At 54.4% G+C, this 27,901-nt stretch overlaps 1 protein-coding gene across 19 annotated transcripts; it reads left to right on the top strand.

Moving 5' to 3' along the window:
• Positions 1–474: 474 nt before the first annotated feature.
• LHX6 (LIM homeobox 6) lies at positions 475–25,468 on the top strand. 19 transcript variants are annotated; one of them, XM_084994832.1, is made up of 11 exons: positions 475–553; positions 669–770; positions 1,923–1,994; positions 2,387–2,569; positions 2,917–3,038; positions 11,899–12,119; positions 14,035–14,135; positions 14,351–14,446; positions 14,662–14,836; positions 18,535–18,638; positions 23,266–25,468. In XM_084994832.1, exons 2-11 carry the CDS (start codon positions 687–689, stop codon positions 23,284–23,286), a joined length of 1,179 nt encoding a protein of 392 aa, XP_084850958.1. In that variant the 5' UTR covers positions 475–553; positions 669–686; the 3' UTR covers positions 23,287–25,468. The 19 variants fall into 19 exon arrangements, 13 of the variants coding, with proteins under 13 accessions (XP_084850958.1, XP_084850969.1, XP_084850965.1 ...); XR_014826617.1 differs by having other exon boundaries at positions 475–770; positions 13,982–14,135; XR_014826600.1 differs by having other exon boundaries at positions 475–770; positions 1,842–1,994; positions 13,982–14,135.
• The last annotated feature ends 2,433 nt before the right edge of the window (positions 25,469–27,901 follow it).

Genomic DNA, 27,901 nt, shown 5'->3' with positions numbered 1-27,901 from the left:
GGCAAGGAATTGCATTAACAAAGTATAAAGTGTTTTACTTTATATAAGACCTATCTCAGCCCAAGATGTGACCATGGGTCCCTCTGGTATCTGAAAGTGGAGCTGTGCTGGAGGGCTGTGGGTGCCCCTCGAGGGAGGGGCCGTAGTGAGCTGTGTGCAGTGTGTGCCTGCCTGTGCCTTTGTATGTCAGAGTGTCTCTGAGTCTGTCAGCAGCTCTGAATTTCTGTGTGTCTATATGTCTGTGTGTATGTGTCTCTGGGTCGCTGGCTCGCTGTGTGTGTCTCGCTCTCCCTCCGCGGGGAGGGGATTGGTCACGCATGACTCATCTTGAACCGAGCGGGGCTCCAGCGGCAGGGCGGCCGCCACCGCAGCTGGAGGGGGAGGAGGACGAGGAGGAGGGAGAGGAGGAGGAGGACTACGAGGAGCGAGAGGAGGAGGAGAAGGAGGGGGCGGGGGCCTCTCCAAGTTTGTCGGGACCTTCTTCCGAGGCAGCTGCGGCGGCAGCCAGGGAGGCCAGGGCTGCGCGCGGGCCGGGGGCAGGGGCTGGGGCCGGGCCCGGGGCGGCGGGGCCGGCACCTCGGCTCTCCTGCTGCTCCTGCTTCAGCTTTTGCTCCCACTGCGGCCGTGGTCCCCCTCCGCGCGGCTCTTCGTGCTGCGCGCCGGCTGAGCCCGCCGCTCCCCGGCCCATGTACTGGAAGCATGAGAACGCCGCCCCGGCGCTGCCCGAGGGCTGCCGGCTGCCGGCCGAGGGCGGCCCCACCACCGAGCAGGTGAGTGAACGAGAGAGTGGGTGAGCCTCCCGGGCCAGGGGTCGGCAGGGACCGAGACCCAGCCGGGCCCGGCCGGGTGGCGGCGGCCGCAGGGAGGAGGGGTGCGGGGGTGAGCCTGGGAGTATGTGTCTGTGAATGTGTGAGCGCGCGCGAGCGCGGGGCGGGGGGGTGGTCGCGGAAAGCGGGAACACATTATGCAAATGTTGGAGGAATTTCTCAAAAAGCGATTTAGCAAAGACACAGGCGAATCAAGAGGAGGCGAGGCGGGTATTGTCCGTCTGAATAGGCGCTGATAGCGCCGATCCTCCGGGGGTTGTACCGGCGCAACGCTGAGAATCGCGGTGCTGGGCTTGTCCCGGGCGCTCTGAGGGGTTGGAGGGTGCTTTTTCCTCTCCTTGGACGCTTCCGTTTTCTCTTTTGGTCCCGTTTTGCCCCTGATCTAGCCCCCGTTTTGGCTCTGGGTTTCTCTCGGACTGGCCCTCGAAAGGCGCCTGAATCCGCGTCAATATATCTCCGCATCAATTTCGCCCCTCGCGCGGGGCGGACGGGCTCACGCTCTCAGCGCTCTGGGTTTAATTTTCCTCAAAAGCCACCCCCCATCTCTTTTTTATTTTCTTTCTTTCTCTCTTTTCTCCTTTTTGCATTTTGTGTCGAGAGGAGAAGGGAGCGAGGAAGGGGGGTGGGTGGAGGGAGAAAAAATTCGATTTTTAATTACTACCATTAAAAAATCAAATTTGCAATTCTTTGGGCGGCCTGATGGATCTCACTGATTGACAGTTGGAATTGACACTCTGGCTACCTCTTATCTTGGGCATTCACGACAATTTCTAATTGCAGGTAGTTTGTGTGTGTGCGCGTGTTTTTTTTCCCCCTCAGAGGCTTGGATTGCAAGGGAACTAAGCGATTACTTCAAGAGCCACGGGTTAAGTGCAGGGAGAGGGGGAGAGAGAGGGAAAAAATCCAATCCAAATTCAAATTGCTTCATTAGAGAGACACCGCTTTTGTGGGGAAGGGCTTTAAATGCCCACTACAAAGTTAGGACTCATTGTTCCGCGCCGGTTTATATAACAGGCGCGGGGAGGCGCTGGGCTCAGGCTGCGCGGAGCCAGTTCTGCAGCCTCGGCCGCCTGCGTTCCCTCCCCCCTCCCCCAGGTGATGGCCCAGCCAGGGTCCGGCTGCAAAGCGACCACTCGCTGCCTTGAAGGGACCGCGCCGCCCGCCATGGTGAGTTCGTTTGGCCCTACCTTCGGCCCCCGGTCCCCCGGCGGCCGGGCCCTGGGGAGCTGACCCGGCTTTCCGGCCCCGAACAGCTGCCCTTGCGCTGGGGGACTCCCAGAGGGCGCCGCCCCTTTCCGAGCCTCGGTTTTCTGGCCGGGAATGTGAGCTTTGACCGCACCTTGTACCTAGGACGTGCGTGCTAAAAGTTGGAGCCGTTCTTTCCTCTCCAGTAAGCCCTTTGATTCCTGTTCTGTAGCCCGTGGCTTGTCGTTTTGGGAGGATTTCGTTGTCAGTTAGTTCGCTGGAGCCCCAGATTTGTCTCCGAGACAGCGGCAAAGCCGGGCATCCGGCTCAGCCCTCAGTTCAGAGCGCGGCTCTCTCCATCTTCCCCACTGCAGGCTCAATCTGACGCTGAGGCCCTGGCAGGCGCTCTGGACAAGGACGAGGGTCGGGCCTCTCCCTGTACGCCCAGCACGCCATCTGTCTGTTCACCGCCTTCTGCCGCCTCCTCCGTGCCGTCCGCGGGCAAGAACATCTGCTCCAGCTGCGGCCTCGAGATCCTGGACCGGTATCTGCTCAAGGTGAGACGGGGGCGGGGTGTTGCGTGTGTGTGTTGGCGGGGTGTGGGTTGCAACCCAGAGGACTGCAGGGAAGCGGGCCGGCGCCAGGTCCACTAAATTTTCGAATCCTGGCTTAGCCGCAGCTTGCTTGACTGCACGTCTTTGGGCAAATCTTAGCGACGCTCTGCGCCCCCGGATTCCCGTCTGAAAAATGGGCAGAGTTTATTTCTACCTCCTTGAGCCTCAGTGTTGCACAAGAAAGGTGCACCTTTCACCTCCAGACCTCCATCGGCTGTCTACCGATGGGGCTGGGGAGGCTTGAAAAGAGGCCCCCGCTGAGCTGCCCCCCACCTCCACCCCCTCCCCAGGTCAACAACCTCATCTGGCACGTGCGGTGCCTCGAGTGCTCCGTGTGTCGCACGTCGCTGAGGCAGCAGAACAGCTGCTACATCAAGAACAAGGAAATCTTCTGCAAGATGGACTACTTCAGGTAGGCTGCGGCCGCTGGGCCAGCGATGTCGCTGCAGGCAGGCCCCCAGCGCGCGCGGAGGTCGCCCTTGCGGCGTGTGGTCTCTGGCGCCCGAGCCCGCCGGTCCCTATGCACTCCTGGAAGCCAGGAGGGCCCAGCCCACCGGCTCTCAGCGCCACCAACCAGGAGCTCCAGGTCGCGCGCTGGTGCCGGAACTGGTCCGGGCCGGTGATCTGCCTCCTGTTGCTGTGGCCCACTAGATCTTGGTAGCATCTCTGGCTCGGTCTCGGGTCCTGAGTCTCAGGCTCCAGTTCCGACCTCCATCGTTTCGGAGGATCTCTGATGTTCTCTGGCCGGCCCGCTCTTATCCCAGCCACGATCTGGCTGCATCTCCGATTCGCTACGGCTCTGGGTTCCAACCCTATTCCTACTCCAGCCAAGCCCGCGTCTCTCCCGGGCAGGACCCTGAGCTGGGGTGTGATCCCGGCCGGGTTTGAAGCTGGTCCAACCCCAAGTACTAGCCTCGCATCAGTCTCGGATCGGAACCCACGTTCAAACGCCTCGATCTAACCTCAGACCTCGGTTTCCGGCTGCGCCTCAACTCAGCCCCCGGCGTCGGGAGTGTGGCATTTCAAGTCTGGGGTCCTGCCTGGGTCCCAGACGCCTGTTCCAGTCCCAGCTCCGTCGTCGTTTCTGGCCCCAGCTTCAGCCTCTCCCGGGTCTAGGCTCTGACTTTGGGCCGCCGGGACGGGAAAGGGGAGTCGGACGCTGCTGCTCCCCCGCCCCGCGTAGGATCACCTGGGGCTGCGCTCTCCGTGCCATGGCGCTGCATCCCGGGCCGTTCTCGACCACAGTAGCTCGGCTCATCCTCCCGCCACATCTCCGCCGCTTGCGCGCGCCTCGGCACGCGGCTCCGGCCTGACCCGGTCATGGGGTCGAGGTCATTGCGAGGTCAGAGGAGCAGCAGCTGCCCGCCTGATTCCGGCGGGAAGCGTAAAGCAGGCCCAAAGCCTGGTCACCGGCCTACGGAGTCCGGAAAGAGTGCGCGGGATTGGTTCCTGGGAGGGATTCCTGTTCCCAGGAGCTTTTTCAGGAAGTAGAGAAAGCTATTTCCCTACAACCTCCACTCTCCATCCGCAGACATCCTTTCCATTCTTGCCTCTGGACCCCAGCCCCAGAAAGATGCCCAGTGTCAGGCGGTCAGGCGAATGCTGTGGAAAGTAATACTGCCCCCCCACCCCACACCACCCCAGCCACTGATTCTCTGGGAACTGGGAAAGAGAGGACCTTGACTCTAGGGGGAAGCTTGCAGCATTTGAGCCTGGGGTACTCTGAGAAAAACCTTAGGAGACCTGGTTAGAGAAGTGGTCTCTTCCTGGCTTATGGGCCTGAATGGAAGTGCAGCAGCAAGGGTGTGCATGGGGAGGGGTGGCTCTACCAGGTGGATACCAGCAGGCAAGGATGCTTGTGTGTTTTTCTTGCTCAGATCTGTGCAATTGCACTGGGCGAATGTGTCCATGAGCAGGATGAAGGGTGTGTGGGCAGCGTGCTTGTTCCTTTACAACAAGCATTTGTTTTTTAGTCCCTGTGTGAGTGTTGAGAGTGTGTGTCTGTGCCAACACTGGGACCTTGTATGGAGGTGTTTTGTGAGAGGTGGTCAGTAAGATATCCCATCTGGACTGGGATCTGGAGGTGAGGTGAGAGGATGAGGTGTCATTCCCCAGCCCGCTGCACACCCCATTTCTGGTTATGACCTTCACTGGCCCTGAGGGCTCAAAGGTGTGATGTGAATGTGGACTTGTGGCTGTGGGGTGTGTGTATGTGAGGGTGGGATTATCATTGCATGATGTATAACCAGAGTGAAATGTGTTTCCCTCCACATCTGACCCTTTGCAGGCCTGGGAAGAAAATGGAGCTTAGGGTCCCTGTCTAGCCAGGTCCCATCTCTATGCCTGACTCCAGTTGGTTAAAAAAAAAAAAAAAAAAAAAAAAGCCACCTGCCCTTTCAGGTCACCTTAGTTCATCAGTTAGCCAGGGACAGGGGCTCTAGCTGGGGGAACGCAGCAGGCCTCTTCCTGCAGAGTGAGGCAGGCTTGAACCTCGGTCCTGGCTCTCCTGATGATGATGGACCTGGCAGTCCTGTGAGCCAATTGCCCACATGTTTTTCCTGCTTCTCCAGCCCCAGCTCCTGCCCAGCCTCTCTGGTAGATGTGCTTTACTAGACCTTCAAGGATTATTCAAAACCACCGTTCAGCACCTCCACTGGCTGTGGAGTCCCCTTTCCCATGGCAGCGACTGGGCTCCATCAGCCTAACCCTGAATCACTGGGTAACCTTGGGCATATCATGGCATCTCTCAGCCCTCCATGTCCTCCTACCAGCGTTACCTCCCTGAGCTGCCAAGGAGGCCAGTGAAGAGAGGCAGGCTCAGTAGAGGCTCCCTAAGTTGTAGGTGCTGTGGGCATCACTGATGGTGGATTCCAGGCACAGTCCCCTGGTGGCATTTCCCCAGGCAGTTTGAGGAAGAAGGGATGGGGCTGGGCCATTTTCGGGGCTGCACGTTCTGAGCGCTAATCCTTTTCCAGTGACAAGAGCCCCCAAAGTAGAACTAAAACAGATTTTTTTAGTTAGGAAAATGGAGGGAATGAAAAGCTCACATTCTCTGGATTAGGGAAGAATTGTGGCTCTTCTGATCACTTCTCTCCCAGCCAGGTCTCCCTGAAGGCATAACTCAGCCCTGGCAGCCCCACCTGTAACAAAAATAATAAAACCCCCCAAAAGGGAGAGAGAAGAGCAGGCAGAGCGCCAGGCAGGGACTATTGTCTGCTCTGAGTGGCAGCCCAGGCTCTCTTCCTGGAGAGAGCAGGAATGGTGGCCCTGGAGGCAGAGCCCCTCACTGGAGCTGGGGCTCAGGGGAGGGGCCCTGCACTGAGATTCTCTAGCCCACTGTTTCCTGAAGCCCAAGGTCAAGGGTCTGATGGGAAATGAACTGGAGCACTCACCCCAAAGAGAGGCCAAGATCTCTGAACAGGATGCAGGGAGGGAGGAAGTGGCCAAGTCTCCTTGGAGGGGGCATTGATGGCTCCCAGGTCCTCTGGCTTCTGGTCTTATCCCCCAGGGAAGGGTTTCTTCTGGGTTCTACTTCCCATCTTGCCCCTCCTTGACACAGGCCTGTACACACCCCCCTCTTCAGTTTCCTTTGGTAGAACCGGCAGCTTTGGGGGCTCAGGAAGCTAGAAGTTAACAAGACATTCCAAGATCATCAGGGCAAGAGGCTGCAGAGCCTGGGGTGGGGGGTGGTTGGTAGGGAATCTGGAGGTCCAGGCTTTGCACCGTTGGAAGGGATTGGTCTTCCTCTGGCTGTGTGCCCTCAGTGAGGTCGCTGGACCTCTCTGCCTCAGTTTCTCCAGCTCTCCACCCAAACAAGGACCTCACTGTCTCTTGTGGGTTCAGCCAGATTTCCACCTCTTCTCACTCCCTGAGTCCTAGCAGAAAAAAAAATTACCATCAGGACAATATGTATTGCTTTTAATTTCTTCATTTTTCTGCAGGCTAGGACAGTTTTTCTTTCTCTTTTCTTCCAAGAAGTGAAAAAAGTCCTGGGAGAGGGGTGGGGAATAGTGTTTCTTTCTGGGGCATTCACGCCTCCACTGCCGGGACAGCTTCCTCCCGCCCACCAGCCTGTGGTTGCTGCCCCCCAAAGGTGGACTTGGACTGATCTACAATGCCCTTCTGGGTCCCCCACCTTCTGAAGCTTCAGGCCTATTACAGAGTGGAGGAGATGGTGTCCCGAGAGAGTGGAAAGTGGATAGAGTGGAAAGTCCTGCGCCCAGAGTCCCACAGGGATGAGGACACTTTCAGGAGACTGTACTGGGCCCTTCGCTAAGCCAGAAACTGTGTTAACCCTTTACATCTCATGGCTTTATCTCACTGAATCCTCAGATCCACCCTGAGAGTAGGATACCGTCTTAATCCCTACATTATAGGAGAGGAAACTGAGGCCCTGAGTGCTGAGGTCACATAGCTAATAAGTGGCAGAACTTGGGTCAGCCCCATGGCTGCCTGACTCACCATCCCAGTGTCTCAATATTCAATACACTTATTCTATAGGTGAGACATATCAGCCCCCCAGCCCACAAGGTGAGGCCTGTGGAATGGCCAATACCTCCCTGCCAGCCCCGCCTGGTCTGGTTGGCTTCACGCAGGGAGCATCCACTCTGCTCAGAGTGTGACTGTCCCTGGGTGGGCCTTGGAAGTCCTAGGGCAGGAGGGAGTTCCTCAGAGGCCCAGTGGCTGGAGCAACTTTGCCAGGATCAGGCCACCAGGGTCCCCAGGCCCTCTTCCCTCCTGACCATGGAAGTGGGGAGTAAAGGGTTAATGATATCGACTGGCATTTATGCGGGGTGGGGTTCAGGGAGTGCCTGGGGGCCGATCCAGGTGTGTGTGTGTGGGGGGGGTAGCTGCCTACTGGCGGTCCTGTCCCCTGCTTGGTCCATGTGACTTAGGGCAAGCCCAGAGTCTTCTCTCCCTCCTTCTGCCTTGAACCCAAGCTAGGACCCAGGACTCCAGCGGGAGAACCACCCCCTACCCTGGATGGAGGGTCTCCTGGGAGGCTTAGAGCTGGGAAAGGCCCCCCACCATGGCCTAGAGCGGCCCAGCAGACGCCAGCTGTTGCCGGACAGATGTTGGGGGAGCTGAGAGTGAGTTCAGGGAGGGGCCTCGGGCTGGGACCTCCGAGGAGCAGACCGTTTTAACCTCTTAATTGCCGGTTCAGTTGTTTGAGGCTTCTCCTGAGGGTTTGCACAGAAGAAAGGAGCAGAAGAAATAGGAACGGCTCCACCTCTGATCCCCCTTGTTAGCTTCTTAGACTCTCTCCAAGGCTCTCAAACATCCTGAACACAAAACAAGTGAACACTGGTTTGAGTGCCAGCGCTTTGGTTCACCAGCTTCTTAACTAACGTTGGCCTTCCCGCTCTGAGCTAGCTTTTCGGAAAAGGGGTAGCTTAGTAATGGGGTCAGAGGTTGTAGTGAAACTCGGATGGGCTCTTTCGCTGAGGCTCATTCATTCAACAAATAATCGCCAAACTCCTATTCGGTACCCAGGAGGCCGACAGAGCTAGCCTGACTTGAGCAACGGGCGCACAGATCCCTCCGCACAGCCAGCCGGAGGTCTCCGTTCTCTACTACCGGGAGAGAGGGCAAGGTGGTGCGCGTCGCCCACTCTACTCTTTTCACCAGTTGCTAGGATGCGTAGCCTTGGTCCAACCCCTTTCCAACCCCAAAGCGCCTATGTGCTTTGCGCCTTTGCCCTGTGGCGCGCGCGGGGACCCAGGGAGGGGCGCGCACAAGGCTCGGGGCGACGGGGGGTGGCCGCGCCCCCTAATCCCTTTGGCGCTCCCTTCGCAGCTCCCGAACACCCCTTTCTTGAAGTTTCGTTGTCTCCGCCGCCGATTTCGCTGCTTCCGGAATCCGGAGGCTCGGGCCTCGCAGCCCGCCTGGGAAGGAGTCTGTCGGTTTGTCAGAGCCTCGATCCGTAAGCCTCCTCGTGCCCCTTGTTTGTGCCATTGACCCCGTCCCCGGGTGGGGGACACTTGCCAGAAGCAGCCCACAACGCATCCGAAACTGCCTAATGGCCCCCAGCCCCCTCCAAGGATCCGACACGAGGATGCTTTCGTTGACTGGGCGAGCGCGGGGAGATCCTAGAGCAGGGGACAGCTCTTGGCATTTGGGGTGACACATGGAGGGTGAGAAAGTTGCTCTCGCCTTAGAATAGTGGGATGAAATCACCGTGAGCAGCAAAGAACGCGCCCGGGCGCCGTGGACTCCCAGAGCGAGAAGATCAGGGATGTATGGGGAGTCTTGGATGAGTCCTGGAGGAGAACGAGGAATCACACAGAGCCAATAGCGAGAATCCCGGGAACCTAACACTCTGGCGCAGCGCACAGATCCGGAACACGGAGACCACGGGCTGGAGACGCTGCCGCTCTCGCCTGCCTCTGAAGGCGGGGACCTTCCCCTCTCCAGCTCTTCCAGCTCTCTGGGGACACACTCCCCGCTAACCGGAGTCTGCAGGGGCCCCGGGCCCTGAAAGCAGGAGTTTTCAGGACCGAAAGCCCGGAGTGGGGACGCAACTCTGTCAGACCAGGCCCCTTTACTATTCATGCACCCGGGGGATTCAACTCTACGCATTTACGCATCTCCTGTGCGGCTGCCTCTGCAAGTTCTAGAGTGCTTTTGCACTTCGGAAGGGACCTCAACCCCTGCTCCATACTGTGTGGTCCTGGGCAAGTCGCTTGTCCGTTCCGAATCTCTGATTCCACGTGTGCAAAATGGGCGCCAGAGTACCCACTTACGTGGTTGCGGCCAGTTGGTGCAGTGCAAGAGTTGCGTCCAGAACCCCTGGACCACAGCGAGGGCTCTGCACTTGGCTGGCCCTTTTTTCTCCTTTCAGGGGGTCAGGAAATTCTCCCAATCCGATCCAGGAAGCGCAACCCGGGGTCTGCCCCTCAGCGGGAGTAGGCTGGGGTGGGAGAAGCGGTTTCCTCCCCTTTTTACTAAGGGATTAGGAACAGAGACCGCGGCTGAGCGGCGGAAGAGGAATTGCAAGGGTCGGACACCTCTTCAGTTGAGGGGGCGGGCAGTTGACCCGGCAAAGGCGCGTGGAGCGGCCTGAACAAACCGCGCGGCGGCGGACAGGGTCTCCTTGCAGCTCCTTGGCCGACAGCGGCATTGGGGGTATGTCTGAGAGCCGGCGCAGGCAGAGGCCTCCGTGCTCCCGCATTCAGTTCAACCCGAGACCGAGACCGTTTATTCAACTGGCAGTTGCTTTCATTTGCCAAGGCAGGCGAAGCTGTAACCAGAGCACTTTGGCTGGGCTGGTTCCTCCACAGACTGAGGTGTTTGTGGGTGCTCCTTGGGGGATGGGGTGGGGAGCGTGTCTCTGGGGACACAGAGGCAAATCTTCTAGATCCTGTCCCAGGAATGCCAGGGGTGGAGAGGAGAACCAAAAAACCTGACATTTACCAATTGGTGCAATGGGTGCTGAGAAGGAGTTGGGGTGGGGGGGTGTGGGAAAAGGGAACAGGCTGTGCAAGGACCTGGGGTGGGAAGTGCTTCCGAGGAGCCGTAAGATCTGGGACCGACCTTCCACTGCGACTGACCAGGACTCATGCTTGTGTGAGGCTGAGGGATCTTGAGGAAGGTTAGGGAGGAGGTGAGCCAGAGAGGATGTGGGTCTGCTGGGCTTTGTAAACTCCAAAGATCTTGGACCAGATCCTGAGTAGAGAGTGGAGTCACCAGAAGATTTTAAGCAGGGCAGAGGATAGGATAAAGTGTCCATGCTGGAAACTTCATTGTAGTCATGGTGGAGGATGAGTGGGCAGGGATGATGCTAAACAGGGAGCTAGGCATGGACACTGGCAGTGAGGGGCCCATGATGGGAGATTGGCTTAGGGGAGGGTGGCCATAGAGAGGAGATGGGTCCCAGAGATACTTAGGAAAGGACACCAGCAGTGCCTGACAGTTGGTTGGATGTGGGTTGAGGAGAGGGAGGAGTGTGTGATTTAGGTTTCCAAGCTCGAGAGGCTGGATGAGCACGGGTACCACTTGCTGAAACAGAGTGTGCACCAGAGGGAAACTGAGGCTCAGGGGATTGGGACAGGGCCACAGGGTGAGTCATCCACTTAAAGAACAAACTTTCCCTGGTTCTCTGGGGATTGGCTTTAGGTTGACTGCTGGGACAGAGCAAACCAGACTCTGCTGCTTCCTGGAGAGGCTCCCAGTCTGGTGGTGGAGGCAGCCACACCCAAAGAGCCACACCACAAAGGGTGAGGGGAGAGGCAGAACCAAGGAAGGCTTAAGAGAGAGTGGGGCATTTGATCTGGGCTTTTTTGTCTCATTAGAATGTCACAGGGCTCCAGAATCTGGGACTACCTGGTTGCTTAATAGACTACAAAGTGCTCAACAAATAGCAGTAGTCATTGCTGTTGTCACCTAGTTCTGCTCAGGGTGAGGAAAATGAGAACTCAGAGGGGTTAAACAATGTGCCCATGGTCACAAAGCCAGTAAGTGCCTAACTGTCTATGCTGCTAAATAATTCTGAGCTTCTCTACAGCTGGGTTATAGTTTATTCATCTCTGGAGTCAGACTGGCTAGAGTTCTATCCTTGTAAGCTGTGTGACCTTGTGCAAGTTACTTTACCTCTCTGGTCCCCATTTTCCTCATTTGCGAAATGAAGACTAATTGGGATAATCAACATAAAACACTTAGAATCTTGCCAGGCAAGTGGTAATTGCTCTCAAATTTACCCATATTATTACTATTATTGTATTTCCCATAACTCTTATGATATATATATATATATATTTTTTTTTTTTCTTTTTAGGGCACACCCATGGCATATGGAGGTTCCCAGGCTAAGGGTCGAATCGGAGCTATAGCTGCCGGCATACACCACAGCCACAGCAACATCAGCTCTGAGCTGCATCTGCGACCTACACTACAGCTCATGGCAACTCTGGATCCTTAACCCACTGAGTGAGGCCAGGGATCGAACCTGCAACTTCATGGTTCTTAGTCGGATTCGTTTCTGCTGAGCCATGACAGGAACTCCTTATGATATATTTTAATGAGCAGATTAATTCTATATACAAATGTAACTGATCATTGTAGGAAATTTGGAAAACTCAGAAAAGCACCAAGAAGAAAATAAAAACCACCCACCAGCTCACCTTCTAGGTGGGGCTTGGCTGCAGTGGGTGATGAATCCAGACAAAGGGAAATGCATGAGTGAAGGCCCTCAGGAACCTGGGCGCCCTGGGGCCACTGGGGTTTGGATAGCCTGTCTGAGCCTGGCACCCTTTTCCCTGCTCCATGTCCCGCAGCCGGTTTGGGACCAAGTGCGCAAGGTGTGGCCGACAGATCTACGCCAGCGACTGGGTTCGGCGGGCACGAGGCAACGCCTACCACTTGGCCTGTTTCGCCTGCTTCTCGTGCAAGCGCCAGCTATCCACCGGCGAGGAGTTTGGCTTGGTCGAGGAGAAGGTGCTGTGCCGCATCCACTACGACACCATGATTGAAAACCTCAAGAGGGCCGCCGAGAACGGTACCCAACCCGCCCCGCCCAGTAACTGGCCCCACCTCGGCCCCCAGCCCTCTTTGATCCCACCCCACCCCAGCACCTCAGGGACTGCCCACATTTCTCTAGCGCCAGCCGCCCCCTTTATCACCTGGAGGTAGCGTGCGGGTGGGGCTGCGCACGGACCTTGCACTTCTGGCTCTACCATTTGATTGAAAGTCACTGCCCTTGCTTGCAAATTATGTTTCTGAATCTGTAAAACGGGATTAATGACAGGATACCTCAAAGGCAGCTGAGCTGACATGTGGTAAAGCCAAGAGGCACTCCGTGAACCTAGAGATGATTCTCATAATAGGGCAGCTTCAGTTTTGCTTCTGGCATGTTATGCGGACGTAGGAATTTTCCTTTCATCTCTAGGCCTCAGTCTCCCTAGTTGAAAGATGGATGTTAGGCTAGAAAGATCCCTAAATCTCTTATGGCTTGGATACTATGATTTCCCAAGAAACTCAGGCCCAGGGACTGATCTTCCAGGGATTATAGAGGCTGAACCATAACAGGTCTGCCCCATCCTAGTGCCATGACTACAGCAGGGCCATTATTTTCTCCTGCTAGGATCAGGGCTAAGTGGGTCTAGGTGGGGAACAAGTGAAACTGGGGTGCTATGAATTTACCTGCAAGTAACTGGGCAAGTCAGTAATGGAGCTGGATGGAAGCCCAGGAGCCAGAGTTGCCCCCACACTGTGACCCATTGGGGACTCCATCAGGCTCCTTCCATACCTGGACCAGTCACAACCACCCCTAGTCACAACCTTGCTGGCTACACTCTGGCTCTCACAGGCTTGGCTTCAGACTCCTATCACACAGGGAATCTTGAACGCTTAAGGCCTCAGATCTCCTTTACTGCCCAGCCCTCCGTTTTGGCTACTGCTTTACTTTTTAAACACACACACATATCCATCATAGAAATTTTAGAGAAGGTAGTTAAGCAAAAAGAGGAAAATAAAGATCACTCCACATGCCACCACCCCTCACATTTTAGTGTACATCTTCCCAGCTTTTTGTTCTATGTATGTATGTTGGAGTGTTTGTTTTGTTCTTTCTTTCAACATAGTGTTTTTCCTAATTAAAAAAAAATATGAACTGTGGTGGAATTCCTGAAGATTTTAATTTTCTTCTTTGTGCTTATCTGAATTTTCTGAGTTCTTAATAAGGAGCATGTATTACCTTTGTATTCAGAAAAATGAGGTATTAAAAATAAAATGGGAATGTATCTAGTGTGATCATAAAAGTAATATAAGTGGAAAGAGAATAACAGATACTCCAGTTAACAAAATTAAACCTTAGAGAAATAAGGTGATGACATATGATTGGAATGATGTATGATTGTTGTGAAAGCCTCAGAAGTTGCAGAAACATTGAAAGTAGAGTCTCCACAATTGCATTCTCCTCTGCTAACACTTTGATGTATATCCTTCCAAACTTTTTGCTTCCATCCGTTTTTACAAAAATTAGGATCACAGTTCTGCAACCTGCCTGCTTCCCATCTCCACTATCCTTAGGTTTCTCCAGTTTATCAAGGAGGGAGCCCAATTTGGGGCGCTAGTCAGCCAGCTGTCAGAATACTAGTCTGAAAAGTCCAGGGCAGGGACTTTCTTCTCCCTGAGCCTCAGTTTCTTCAGCTCTAACACGAGGATAGTGCCGTCCTCAGGGCTGTAAGACATAAAGGGCACACGGAAAGAGAAGTGTCTGGTAATGAGCAGACGCTCAGAAATGGAAACCCCTTCCCCAAAGACTGAGCTCAGGGACTAGGACCCTGGGATCCCCGCGCCCAACCAACTCCGCTCCTGACACTTCCAGGGACCAGCTCCCCCCACCCCCGTCCTTTCCAGGCTGCCACTAGAAGAGATGGGGACGCGTGGTCAGCCACTTCTGTCGCCCCCAGGGAACGGCCTCACGCTGGAGGGGGCAGTGCCCTCGGAACAGGACAGTCAGCCCAAGCCAGCCAAGCGCGCGCGGACGTCCTTCACCGCCGAACAGTTGCAGGTACTCTGGCGGGCCGCGACTGCCGGTGTGGGCGGGGCCTCGGAGTGGGCGTGGCTGAGAGGGCCTCCTGGCCCCGCCCCTCCGCCGGGACCCGCGGGTGGCGGGGAGGGGCTGCAGCTGTCTGGGGCGTTGCCTCCGGGTCGGAGCCTCTGATTGGGCCGAGGCCTTGGCGACCTTTGCGGGCTCGTGCCTCACCGCCCCGCGGCGCCTGTCAGGTTATGCAGGCGCAGTTCGCGCAGGACAACAACCCCGACGCGCAGACGCTGCAGAAGCTTGCGGACATGACGGGCCTCAGCCGAAGGGTCATCCAGGTGGGGCCAGGATGGGCGGGGCCTTCGGGTCTGGGGCGGGGTCTAGGGACCGGGGGGGCGGGCCCTCGAGCGCGTAGCTGGGCTGCGGCGCCGCGGGTCTGGGGCGCACGTGCCCGCTCTTCCTCAGACTGCGGCCAGCAGCTCGGCTTGGGCTCCCCCGGCGGCGCGTCTGGCCCCTTTCCGCGAGGCTGAGGCTGCTGAGGCTGTCGTTCCAGGTGTGGTTTCAAAACTGCCGGGCGCGTCATAAAAAGCACACGCCACAGCATCCCGTGCCGCCCTCCGGGGCGCCGCCGTCCCGCCTCCCCTCTACCCTGTCCGACGACATCCACTACTCCCCGTTCAGCAGTCCCGAGCGGGCTCGCATGGTCACCCTGCACGGCTACATTGAGAGTAAGTGACCGCGACACCCTGGCCGCCCGGCCTGTGGGAGAGGGGGGGCGGGGAGGAGCGTTCCTGGGAGGCGGAGGTGTGGGGAGGCCTCGCTGAGCCTCATGCGTAACGATGAGGGTTCCGCCGTCCCTCGGACCTAGTGGCTGGGGAGAGGAGTGCAGTTTCCCGGCTCTGCCTCGGTGGAGCTGGACCCTTAGTAGAGGCAAGCCATTCAGCCATTCGAAAAATACTTTACCAGCGCTCACTCTTGTGCCAGGGCCCGGGGACTAGGGAGAGAGCAAGATGGGTAAAGTACCTGCCCTCTGGGGCCTGAGTTCTGGAGGGAGAGACTACACGGAACAATACCAGATAGATGAGCGTTTGGTTTTCATTGTGGTTATTCCTATAGTAAGGATGGGGCCGGGAGTGTCTGGAGATGTCGCTTTTCAGCAGGCTGAGACCGGAAGGATGGGTAGGAATTAGTGAGACACAGGAGTGGCGGAAATAGCGCAGGCAACAGAGGAACCGGATGTAGGCAGAAGGCATGGTGGCATGGGTGCATTTGGAGTTGCAGAAGAAAGCCAGCGTGGCAGGAGTACCCTAGGCTGTGAGGCTGTGGGCAAATCACCTGACCTTCTTAAATCTGTTTCCTCATCTGTAAACTGGGACATTGAGAATGTCTACCTGACAGGGTTGTGAGGATCCACTCATTTATTCAGCAAAGACTTTCTGAGTGTCCTCTGTGCCCTAAGCACTAGCATACAAACAGAAGCACAACAGAAATACAACAGAAACACAACAGCTGCTTCTGCGGCTCCCTTTGCAGGATGGGAGATGTGGGAGAGACAGTAAGCTAATAAAGGGGGCAGGGCAGGCATGTCAGTGGGGACTGAGAGGTGGGAAGGTGGGGTGGCAGGTTGTGGTGGAGTGATCTTGGAGCAGGAACCTGGGGGGAGAGAGAGAGAGAAGCCCTGTGCATTTCTGGGAGATGAACATTCAGTGAATCTGCTACCGAGCAGGTGCTTATCACAGATTTTCTTTCTCTTTGAGGTTGTTTCTATTGATTGTTTCCTCAGAACTGGGTGTAACCAGAAATATAGAAGTGGTGACAACATACCCACAAACTCAAACCCTCCTTTCTCTGGCTCCAAGTAAAAGGGAAGGGCGGTCAGATAGAGCCCAGCTGTGTCCTGAGTCACTGCCATGTGCTAGGCACTGTCCTCACACATGTGTCTAAACATCAGAGATCATTAACTAATAAGTTACAGATGAGGAAACCAAGGACCCACAGTAAGTTGGTGGGAGTCAGGATTCCTTAATGATCAAGTGGGCTTTAATGTCAGACTGTGAGGCTTCAAATCCTGTCCCTGCCACTTACTAGCTGTGTGACATGGGGCAAGCGTCATAGCATCCCTGAATACCAGTTTCTTCATCTATGAAAATGAGTACAATGTGTATCCAATCTCTTTTTGAAAAGAAAGAGAATACCTATCTCAAAGCAGTTTTGTGAGCATCAAATGAGATAATTGACTTAATGTCTTCAGCATTTAGTAAGTGCTGGATAAGTATTAGCTGCTCTTGTGTTGGTGGCGGTGGTTCTGGTTGGCAGAGCTGGCTGTGCAGAGTCCTGCCTACCCCACTAGGCTGCCAGTTGGAAACCATGTCTCTTTGTTCTGTTCCATTTCTGAACCGTCTGCTCAATAGGAGGGACTCCCCACCCCCTTTCTTTTCTAAACAATGACATGTTCAGGCTGCAGAGAGCTCATTGACAATCTAGTTCATCTGTTAAAGGCGGCAAGAACCAAGGGCTTTCTAGGCCCCAGCCAGCACTTGCTGTGGAGTTGGTAATGGATCTTGGTGACCCCAGTGGGGACTGTGGGTGCGGCCTCCAGAGCCGTGCCAAGATTCTGCCCACACGCTTTGTTGGCCAAGCCTAGAACTGTCTTGGACACCTAGAGAAGGGGCCGAGGTGCCCTTTCCTCTTCCCCTCCAGGTGAACCTAGCCTGGCACAGGAGGTGTCAAGGGTACTCGGCCCTGTTGCCTCTTGTTGCAAGACTGAAGGTCACCTTAGCAGTTTTCTTTGCAGTTCACTAAATTTACAGACTCCTGTGTTTCCTGGAGCCTTCAAGCTTGGAATCTGATACAAAAGCTTTGGAACTAGACCCCAGAAATAAGCACATACACACATAGTTTTCCATGTGATCTCAGGGTGTTCATGGACCCCCTAGAATACCCCAGGTTAAGAATAGCTCATCTTGGAGTTCCCATTGTGGCTCAGCAGGTTAAGAACACAGCATAGTGTCTATGAGGATGCAGGTTCAATCCCTGGCCTTGCTCAGTGGGTTAAGGATTTGGCATTGCTCAAGCTGCAGCATAGGTTGAATCTGGTGTTACTATGGCTGTGGCATAGGCAGGCAGCTGCAGCTATGTTTTGACCCCCAGCCAGGGAACTTCCATGTGCCACAGGTACAGCCATGACAAGAAAAAAAACAAACAAGCAAACAAAAAGAATCCCTCATTTTACACAACCACTTTATTTTATAAACAAGGGAACTGTGGTTCAAAAAGGCACAGTGTCTTGGCACATTGCTTTGTCCTAAGTTATACATCAAATGTAAGTCTGGGAGTTCCTATTGTGGCTCAGTGGCTTAAGAACTTGACAAGTATCCATGAGGATACAGGTTCTGGCCTCTCTCAGTGGGTTAAGGGTCCAGCGTTGCTGCAAGCTGTGTCATGGGTCATAGATGTGGCTTGGATCCTGCATTACTGTGGCTGTGGTGCAGGCTGGCAGCTGAAGCTCTGATTCGACCCCTAGCCTGAGAACTTACATATTCCACAGGTGCTGCCCTAAAAAGACAAAAAAAAAAAAAAAAAAAAAAAAAAAAGGGAAAAAATTGTAAGTCTGTGTACAGGGCTCTTTCCCTTGTGACCAAAGAGGATGAGGCGCAGAGAAGAGCAAGGCCATAGACTCCTCTACTGTAGTGGTAAAGAGGCTAAAGCATGAAAGATTTGGGTCTGACCTAGGATGGACTTCCCCTCACAGTCTTAGGTGTTGGAATAGGCCACAGAGATTCATTCAACAGATATTTAAAGGGTACCTACTAGATGCCATGCCTCATTCGAGGTCCTGGAAGTCCTCAAAGATCTAGAATCTAGGAAAGACAAAAATCCCTGCCCTCATTGGAGTTTGCGTTCTATCTGGCAAAGACAGATAATATCAAATAAACAATAAAAATATGCATCAGATGATGGTAAGTGCTAAGGAGGAAAAATTAAGGCTGAGAAGGATGGAGGGTGGGGATGGCTATTGGTGTTGGGTTGCCATTACAAATAGTGTGGACCAAGGAGAACATCATAAGGTGACATATGAGCGCAGAGCCCTCTAGGAAGTATGGAAGAAAAGCCTTGGTGATACCTGGGAGATAAGATGGTCCAGTGCCCCCAGGGAGGGTCCTAATGGGTGGGGTACAGCCTTGTGTGTAGGAGGTGTTTAAATATATTCATTTCAATGAGCCGAGCAGTGATCATATAGCACTTCCTAGATTGTAAAGATGGTAGAGCATTGCAACCAGCCTTATTGAAATACTGCCCAGGGCCCCCCAGTTGCTAAGTAGCAGAGGTGAAACTGGCCCCAGGGCTCCAGCCTGCCAAGCGCAGGACTGGTGGGATCCTGCATGGAAGCTGGGGGATGGGCTCCAAGGCATCCTCTCATCCACAGGTCAGGTACAGTGCGGGCAGGTGCACTGCCGGCTGCCTTACACCGCGCCCCCCGTCCACCTCAAAGCCGATATGGATGGGCCACTCTCCAACCGGGGTGAGAAGGTAAATGGAGCCCGGTTGGGTCTGGTGGGTCAGAGCCGCTCTGCCGGGAATGAATTTCTAGCAGGGTTCTCATCGCTGAGCAGGCACCATCATGCCGCTTTGTGGCAGACCCTCTGCCCAGCACAGTCAGGCCCCCACTGTGGCCCGCAGAAGTCCCTTGAGCAGGTGCCAGCGTGTTCCAAGTGCATGGCCAGCCTCCTTGCAGCCCCCTCTGTCGATAGCTGGCCATCTCTTTTTCAGACTGGTGAATTTAGTTTGCTCAAACATTGCGGTTCCAAGGAGGGCTTATATCACACATCGCCCTGCCTCTCACCATCTCACTGGTTTCTCCTACTGCCTCCTGTATATTCCTGTCTATTGGGAGTGAATGTTCCAAATGGGGGGCAGCCCCCCCCGGGGGGGGGAGGGCAGCAGCTCAGCCAGTGACCTTGGTCAACTGGCAAGTCCTCCTTTGTGGAACCTGGTCTCTGGTTGGCTCAAGCATTAGGACTGAACATCCAGAAGTTGCTTAGATGTCACCCAATCCAGTGGCTTCAAAGCTTTGTTTTTAAACCCAGGAACCCAAGTGTTTACTTTTTGCCATAACCCACAGAGCTGAAAGTGGGCAGAACTCTGGGTGAAACTGCAGAGGGAGTAGGGCCCTACTTCCCTCTCAACTCCGAGGCACCTCTCAGAGAGCCTTGAAAGCAACTGCTTTAAGACACCCTCTCATTATAGAAATGGGGAAATTGATGCCCAGGTGGCTCAAGGTCACAGAGCCTGAACGAGAACCTGTGTCTTTATTCATTCACTTGTTCATTTATTCAGCCAACTCTTGCTATGTACTAACTGTGCCCAGGAGCCCCAAGTCCATTGCTAGGAGCACAGAGATGAGGAAAGCATAGACCCTGCCCTTGAGGAAGCCACCAGTTACGACACAGCGTGCTCAGACTGTGATGTGGGGCCCAAGGGAGCTGCGGGATTGGGTAGGTACAGCTCAGGAGAGATGCAGGAGGACTTCCCGGAGGAAGGCACGTCTGAGCCAGGCCTGAAGGCTGAATCAGAGTTCCACAGGGAAGGGATGAGCCGCCACGGCTCTCAGGCAACCTGGAGCAATCCATGGCTGCTGGCACACAGGCTTGGGAGGAAGAACAGTGAAGGGCAGGGGCCTCGGGCTGTCAGGTGGAGGAGTGTGGACTGTGGTGGGCCCTGGAGGCCTCCTTCAGAAGCATCACTTAGTGGTCCTTAGAGAGGCAGGGAGCTGGGAGTCAGTGGATGTGCTGGGCCAGGGAGAGAGGCCAGGCCTTTGAGCTGAGCAACACCGTGTTGCACGTCAGAATCATCTGGGCAGCTTCTGAAGATGCAGATTCCTCAGCCCCATCCCTGGAGAGCTGATGGGGAGTTCGGGGGCGGGGTCCAGGGCGCTGAAGGTATAATACCCAGCCCAGGTGATTCTGGTGGGCAGCCAGGGGTGGGTTGTTCCTCCAGGACAGCAGCTCTTACTCTCCCTCCTGATGGAGCACCCGCTATGTACGCAGGGATCTGGGCTGGGCACCATGGAGGGAGGGAGGTGGTTGTGGGGGTTACAGACAGCCTAATTGGATGGGTAGGTTTATAAGTAAATGGTAATACATATTGAACCCGAGTGGTACTGAGCTGACCCGAGTGGTACTGAGCTCGCCCCAGGAACGTCCCCTTGGAGATTGTCACTCACAGGAAGGGCTGCTTGGTAGAAGCACTTTACATACACATGTTACCTGATGCTTCCCAGTCACCCTGTGGATATGAGGCTGGTGTCCTCCTGGTAAAGATAAGGAGACAGAGGCTCAGAGAGGTGACCTGACTTGTCCAGGGATGCAGCATGTCTGTTAGACTTTGAAGACTGCCTCATTCAGGAATCACTTCCTTCTGTGCTGCACTTTACAGTTTGCATAGTGCTCTTCTTTGACCTTGCCCTTCCCAGCCTCTCTGGGAGGATGACTGTGATTGACTCCAGTTCATACCTGCAGAAACTGGGGCTCAGCTAGAGCAGTAGCTTGCCCAGGGTCACACAGTGAGCATGGGTACAGCTGGCCTCAATCGTAGGACTGCGAGCCTCAGAGCTGGCGAGGGGGACTGCAGACATGAGCTGGCACGATCCCTGTCCTCAGGGGGTTGGTGGCTTAGAGCAGGAGGTGGGCAGTGACACCCCAAGGTGACATGGAATTTGAGGTGAGGGATGCACATGGCCTTTGAGGACCCAGAGAGGGAGTGACCAGTTTTAAGAGAGAAGAGCATGTGCCAAGGCACAGAGGCTGGAGGAACCTGGATTTGAGGGATCCTCCGGGGTTTAGCATGGCCGAGGCCCAGGGAAATGGGGGAAGCTGATGGGGGTGGGGGTGGTCACATAATAAAGGGCTTTCAAGCACAGGGCCCGGGCATTATCTGGAGGACAGAGCGGAGCCTTGCAAGGGATTGGGGCTGGGCTCAGTGCTGTGAGACGAGCCCTTGTCTCCTGGTTTCTCAGTTAAGCTTGTGGCTCTGTCTGGTTCAGCCTGAAGGTTGAGCTAGTCTTGGGTCTGGCAGCTTTGGCTGTGATGGTTTCTGGCCCCTGGGTTTGGCTGCTGAGCCAGAGTTCTCTCTGGCTGGGCCATGTCCCCAACTTCACGTCCAGCAGCTCTGCAGAAAAATGCCTCCCCCTTGTTCGGGATCTTCCATCCTCTCCCTGTCAGACCTTCCTGCCAGCTCCCAAGGACTGTTTCTGTCCACATCTTGCCAAACCCATGGGGGCCTGGCGGGCTGTGTGTGGTCAGTCTGTGCAGAATCACACAGGCTTTCTTCCCAAGTCCCTCCAGGCCTGAGCCGGCCTAGCTGTGGGGAGACTCAGTGCCCCCCAGGGCAGCCCTCTGAACCCACTCATCAAGACCAGCGCTGGCCTGGCCAAGGGAATGGGGCGCTGAGCATCCAGGGTAGCACCCTCTGCCTTTACCAAATTATCACTGGGCCACATATGCCTGTGAGTTTCCAGAACCACATCTCTTCCTGGTCATGGCCCCTCATCCCACAGTTTAGTGCTTGGAAGGCCCTTAGAAACCAGAGCCCAGCTGTCATGGATCAGATGGAGAGACTGAGGCTCATGGACGGGGAGGGCCTTTCAGAGTCATCCCTCTTGAGAGAGCTTCTCTTAGGAAGAGCCCAAAGCCAGGCATCTGGGAGCCCAGAGAAGAGCACGGCCCCGGGTTGGGGTGTGTGTGGGGGCGGCAGTGTGATGTGAGCTCTGGAGTCAGGCAGACCCAACCCCAGTTCTGCCACCTGCTCACTTTGAGACCTGGGAACACAGTGCGCTTCCCTGAGCCTCAGTTCCTTCGTCCACAAAATGGGGCTAATAATCGTTCCCACCATGTAAAGCTGTTGCTGAGAGCAAATGCCATAACGCGTGTAAAGAGCCTAACATAGTGCCTGGTGCACAGAGAGCGCTCATAGATGTTGGTTATCGTGACCATTACTCTCAAGGAGGTCATCACTGTGACTTCCCTCCATCTCCTCCTCGTGGTAACCTACCCGGGCAAGTAACTTTCCTGATCAGAAACTGGAACAGCCCTAGGCCATGCCCACTTGATGTCCCTGGACCACTTGAAACCTCCTCCTGACACTACTGCCAAAAGGCACATCTTACTGGAGTTCCTATTGTGGCTCAGTGGCGAATCCAACTAGCATCCATGAGGATGCGGGCTTGATCCCTGGCTTCACTCAGTGGCTTAAGGATCCGGTGTTGCCATGAGCTGTGGTGTAGGTTGCAGATGCGGCTTGGATCCCACATTGATGTGGCTGTGGCTTAGGCCAGTGGCTATAGCTCCAATTGGACCCCTAGCCTGGGAACCTCCATATACCGCGAGTGCAGCCCTAAAAATACAATTAAAAAAAAAAAAAGGCACATTTAATTTGCCAGACAGCCAATAATCCTTGACCTGAACTTCAGGGGACTGGCTGTGTTGGCAGCAGTGAGAGGTCAGCCAGGCACTTTAGGTGGGAAGTTGTGAGGGAAGGAGGCAGTTGGTTCCTCTCCACCCACTGCCAGCCACCTGCCTCTCAAAGTTCTTTCTGGGCCACATGAAGTACTGGGCTCGTGGCCTGGTGCTTAGTAAGCACCAGTGAGAACTGTCAGAGGGGCCTGGAGAGGTGGAGACCGTGGGTGTAATGAAGGGAGCTTGCTCTGGAGCCAGGCCTGGGTGGCAGCACTGGGTCCTCCCCTTCCTGGCTGGGTGATCGCAGCCTCCCGGTGCCTTCCTTGTAAAACAGAGATGCTGCTGGGATACCCCGGTGGGGCTGAGGCAAGGGTTCTATGACGTCATGCATGTCAGGCACTTTACCCAGTGCCGGGTCCAGCGTCCAGGAGACATTTGTTGCTGCTCTTGAGTCTCACCGAATCCTCCCCCTTCTGAGAGAGAGAGTTCATCATTCCCGTTTTACAGATGAGGAAGCAGGCTCAGAGAGGTGGAGTGAGTTGCCCAGGGTCCTGCAGCAAGTAAGTGACTGAGCCAGGATTTGAACCCAGACGTGGACCCTGGGCCACCCTCCTTCTCCATACCTTGGAGGACCTCTTGTTGGGGGGGAGGCTGCCGGATAGGGCAGGCTCTAGCTCAGCTACCCCCCACCCCTCCTCTTGCAGGTCATCCTTTTTCAGTACTAACGCTGCCAGCGCTTCCGCATCTGTCCATGGGCGCCCCACAGCTGCCCCTCAGCCGCTGAAACCCGGAGTTCGAGCCGCTGCCAGGGATCCACCCGCTCCACGTCCACCCCTCCTCCGACGTCCTGCCCGCCACCAGCTAGGCCCCCAGGCCTGGCCTTCCCCTCTCCTGCAGAGAACCAGAACCTGCCAGGAGCACCGCGGAGTCCTTCTCCCGGAAGGCAGAGCTCCCTGAAATTTGGAGTCAGGGTGAAAACAACAGCCTTGTTTTTCCCATTTAGACAGGAGTCATCCTCAGCTTAAGCTGATCACAATAGCAAAAGGCCGAATTGAATTGCGTGACGCCAACAGCCTTCCAATTTACAGGTTTTCTTTCCTCCCATGTTGGCCTTTATTTACTCCTTCCTTGGAACCATCTCTGAATTCTGAATAGCTGACAACCCCAATGTTATCCATTCTGTTGCTTTTGTCTGGAAAACTCTACAGTGTTTGTGGGATGTCCCCAAAGGAAAGCTATGTTCTAATTTTATCATTTCCATCTGTCTGGTTATGTCAAGTTAATTCAGAGAGAGAAAAGACACTGACCAACCCTGAGAGGCCCAATAGGGCAGAGATGGAGGCCTGCCTAGACCAAGAGGCAGAGGGGGTAAGCAGAGCCTGGGAGGGGACAAAGACCCCCATTGGTTTGGAGACCCAGGAGAAGGATGTGGCACCTTGGGCTGAGAGAGACACTAGCCATTTTAAGGAGGGGAAAGAGGAAACTCGGGGTATGTGTTGGGGGCTCTGCCCCCACCTAGTTATCCAGCATCTGTGCAGGAGACATAGTAGAGGTGGTCTTTGATCTGTGAGGTGACATTTCTCAATGTTTGGACAGGTTTGAACTGGGGACCCCTGTTGGCTACTCGTTGACTCCTGATGGGGATGCTTGGGCCTCTTATGGGGAACTGGAGAACAGAGACCGGGGAAATGGCAGAGTGGTCATTCTGGACCCACCTCTGAGTAGATAGAGGGGGCCCACTGCCTAGGTCAGTGTGCCAAGCCCAGGATTCTGGCTGTTGCTTCTGGGCTTCCCCATCAACCCTGCCCAGAGCCAGCCCCACCTACCCCTGAGAACGCAGGCCAGACACAGCTGTGCTCTCATCCATCCTGTCCTGCTATAGCTCCTCCACCCCAGACTAAAGGTCTTGGGCTCCACGCAGCCATGATTTATGTTTTCAGGGGACGCCCATCTGTCCCAAGCTTATCCTCTAATTATAGAAATACTTGGTGTCCTGATGCATTTCCCGCTAGAGGCTGCTAGTAAGCATGTTTCAGCCCAAGGTCTTCTTCCTGCTTTGGTTAACCTGATATGTTGCTTTTGGAAGGAGACTCTAGAGCAGGGAAAGCAAGTTCATGGTACAAAGGTATCGGCTGTCCCTGTTTTCACCCCTGGCAGACATCGCTAATCGATTGTAGCACTCTCTATCTCACTGAGTCTGGATAAGGTTTCAGAATCCAAATGCTTGAATTTGGCACTTAAAATGAAAACCTATATGCCATTCTCACTATGGGACCTGGAGGAGGGCTGGGCGTGGATGCAACCCCCAAAGGGAACCTGCTTCTTTTCCCTTTCGAAGATGGTTCCAGCTGACTCAGGGCAAAGAGAAGGCACCCATTCAGAATGTGATCAGAGCAGCTTGGTTCAAAATTCACCCACCCTGCGAATAATGTGTGCCTGGCCCAGTGCTTGGTGCTTATGCTAACAGGAGCAGCTTGGGTCTGATTGCTGATGTTTGGAGAGCTCTCATGTTTCCTTTGATTTTTTTTGCTCCCAATGATCACAGTCCCAAGCACAGTCATGTGGTGAGTGGGTGGCTGAGCCCTGCCCTGGGTCACCCAGTACCCACTCTGCCTTGAGCCTCCCCCACAGGGTCTGTTCCTTACGTGGATCACATGGTTGTAGCATGTTGCAGTTCAGACATGTCTCCACTAGCCTGTTAGAGCAGCCTGGGAACGTACAGGCCATCAAGACTATTTATTTAAATACGAAACAAAAGGGGGGAAACACATCCACATGGAAAAAAAATTGTAAGCACTTTTTTGTAAAACCAATGTCTGTTTTGTTACATACCTTTCATGTTGTGCTTTGTAAATGTCTTATTTGTGTAATAAATAAAGTTAATGCAAGTAGAAGTGCTGGCACTTACATCCAGAGCATGATGGGATTCCATTTCTTTCTTCTGCTCTGGTTAAGGGCTCAGGCTCGGGCCTGGCCCCCAGAGTATCTGGGCCGCTAGACAGTGAACCCTCTTCGTGGAAAACTGGTTCTGGTTCCCAGCTAGGAAACTAAGCATTGTAAAGGCAGGACGGTGGGTTTCTCCTCTAATCTAAGCTTTGAGGGCCCTCAGGCTGGCTGCTGTCCTCTGTCCGGCTCCTGACCTTGTGCTCTGCTGGGCCCCGTGCTGGTTCCGCAGGCTCAGTGAGGGCCCTTGCAGAGCTCTCAGCCAGGCAAATGCTGTAAACAGGCAGATCCCGCCCGTGTGCTGTTGGCATAGAGTGGGGCATCTGAGCTATATCCTTGGATGAGAAGTTCACGAAATTAGGTTCAAAAGAGGAGATGTTGGGGGTCTGGGAGGGAGGCACAGAGGAGCCTGATTGGAAGATGGGGGAGAATTTGATATGACGAAGGGAAGGGGCAGGGAGAGAGGGCTCAAGCCTTGGCACAAGACTGGGTCTTACAATGGCCTTGTTGGGTTGCAGAGCCATCACGTAATCTGGGGAGTGACAGGGTGCATCCTTCTGCTGGTTGCCAGATTTTCTTTCAGCAGCAGAACCATTTGTTCAAACCAAAGCCCTCCAGGAAGGGAGTGGAGTGGCTCTTTGCCTGGTGCGAGGTGTCCTTGCCCCCCACCCCGCCCCCACCCCACCCCGTAGCCCTGCTCCAAGTTGCTCATAAGCCTCAGCTCACAGTATACATTGTCATACCCCAGAAGGGCCCCTCTCTTTATTAGTTGTTGTGTTCTGCATCTCTGACCCCATTTCATCCCCCCCTTCCATTCTGTCGTACAATGATTTAGATATGTTTATCTTTGAAAATAGTTTAGTTTAAGTTTTTTTGTGTGTGTTTCTTGACATCAGTGTACTTTCTATGTTCAAAACACAGTTTGGAAAACCCCAGTGACATCAATCCCATCTTTCTACTGATATGACTGTTGCTTTGCAGGGGGAAGGTGATCCTTCATCCCTCTATGGCTCAGCTGAGCAGGCCCAGCCCTCCCTTGACTCCTGGCTCTGCCCTAGCATGCCACTCATGGGTCCCTTATTCAAAGGCTAGTCTCCCACCCCTGCAGACCTTGGCAGAGCCCTTCCGGGCCTGACTCCCTCTCCTGGGCTGCCCTTGGTGATCCAGCAGACAAGGTGCAGGGGGTTGCAGGATCCAGCAGCCTCTAAAGAGGGAAAGTTATGCAAAGATCCAGAATGCGTACAGCCCCAGTGTAGCCCTGGAACATTACCACTTCCTCTGCTGGTTTTCAGCTGATACCTGAGATCCCTGCGGGGGTGATTTCAGAGAATAATGATTCTGTATGCACAGCTAACAAATTAGTTTTTAAAGCAAGCATATATTGGATACCTGCTAAGTACCAGCTCCTTTACTTGTATTATCTCATTCAATTTACACAGCTACCCTATAAGTTGAAGCATCATCATACTCATTTTACAGATGAGGAAACTGAGGTTCAGAGAAGTAGTGACTTGCTCAGGTTATATGATACATGTGGTTGAGCTGAGATTTGAACCCGGACATGTGTGTGTATGATGCCAAAGCTGCATTCCTCCTGTGGCACCACAGCAATTCTGTGCTTAGGGTATGAGGCTCAGATAGGGAAGCTTTCAAGAGGGAAAGATAGTCCTGGGTGACCATTCCTGGGCTTACAGGAAGATACCAGCTATGAGCCTAGGTACAGTCATCCTGTCCTACTGCCCTATGAAAGCAGGCAGGCAACTTGTAAGCACAACAGAACAGCTGGGCTTTGTCTTCAGGGAGACTTGGATTCAAATGCTGTCTGACCTAGGGCAAGCCACTCAACCTCTCTGAACCTCAAATTCCCATCTCTAAAAGGTGATGCTAAGCCCTCTATTACAACGCTGTTGTGAGGAGCCAAGATAATATACCCACACTGCCTGCACACATTAGTTGCTCACTTAATTACATCTACCATATGCATAAGAAATAGGTGGGGGAGTTCCCATCGTGGCTCAGTGGAAACAAATCTGACCAGGAACCATGAAGTTACAGGTTTGACCCCTGGTCCCGCTCAGTGGGTTAAGGATCCGGTGTTGCCATGAGCTGTGGTGTAGGCCGGCAGCTGTAGCTCCAATTTGACCCCTAGCCTGGGAACCTACATATGCTGCAGGTACGGCCCTAAAAACCAAAAAAAAAAAAAAACAAAAAAAAACGAAAAAAGAAATAGGTGGGGATAGGATACAAATTGCTAGACCCCAGTCTCAGAGATTCTGATGAACAAGTCTAGGGTGGGACTGAGGCACAGCTAGTTCACAGTTTTGTTTGGATGATTCTGATGCAGGTGGAACGAGGATCCCACTTCAAGAAATAGTCTAAGGAAAGTACACTCAGGGC

The sequence above is a fragment of the Sus scrofa genome, chromosome 1, assembly GCF_054392235.1.
Source record: "Sus scrofa isolate SSC_HxYL_T2T_F1_AM1 chromosome 1, Sscrofa_HxYL_maternal_Yorkshire_Landrace_v2.0, whole genome shotgun sequence".
NCBI classification, from domain to species: Eukaryota; Metazoa; Chordata; class Mammalia; order Artiodactyla; family Suidae; genus Sus; species Sus scrofa.
This window is presented reverse-complemented; position numbering and strand designations above follow the sequence as displayed.

Coding starts and splice junctions, on each gene's coding strand:
- LHX6 (XM_084994801.1), top strand. CDS start 687: ATGTACTGGAAGCATGAGAACGCCGCCCCGGCGCTGCCCGAGGGCTGC. Junction 771..1,841: donor GCGGCCCCACCACCGAGCAG/GTGAGTGAACGA, acceptor TTTATATAACAG/GCGCGGGGAGGCGCTGGGCT. Junction 14,837..18,534: donor CCTGCACGGCTACATTGAGA/GTAAGTGACCGC, acceptor TCTCATCCACAG/GTCAGGTACAGTGCGGGCAG.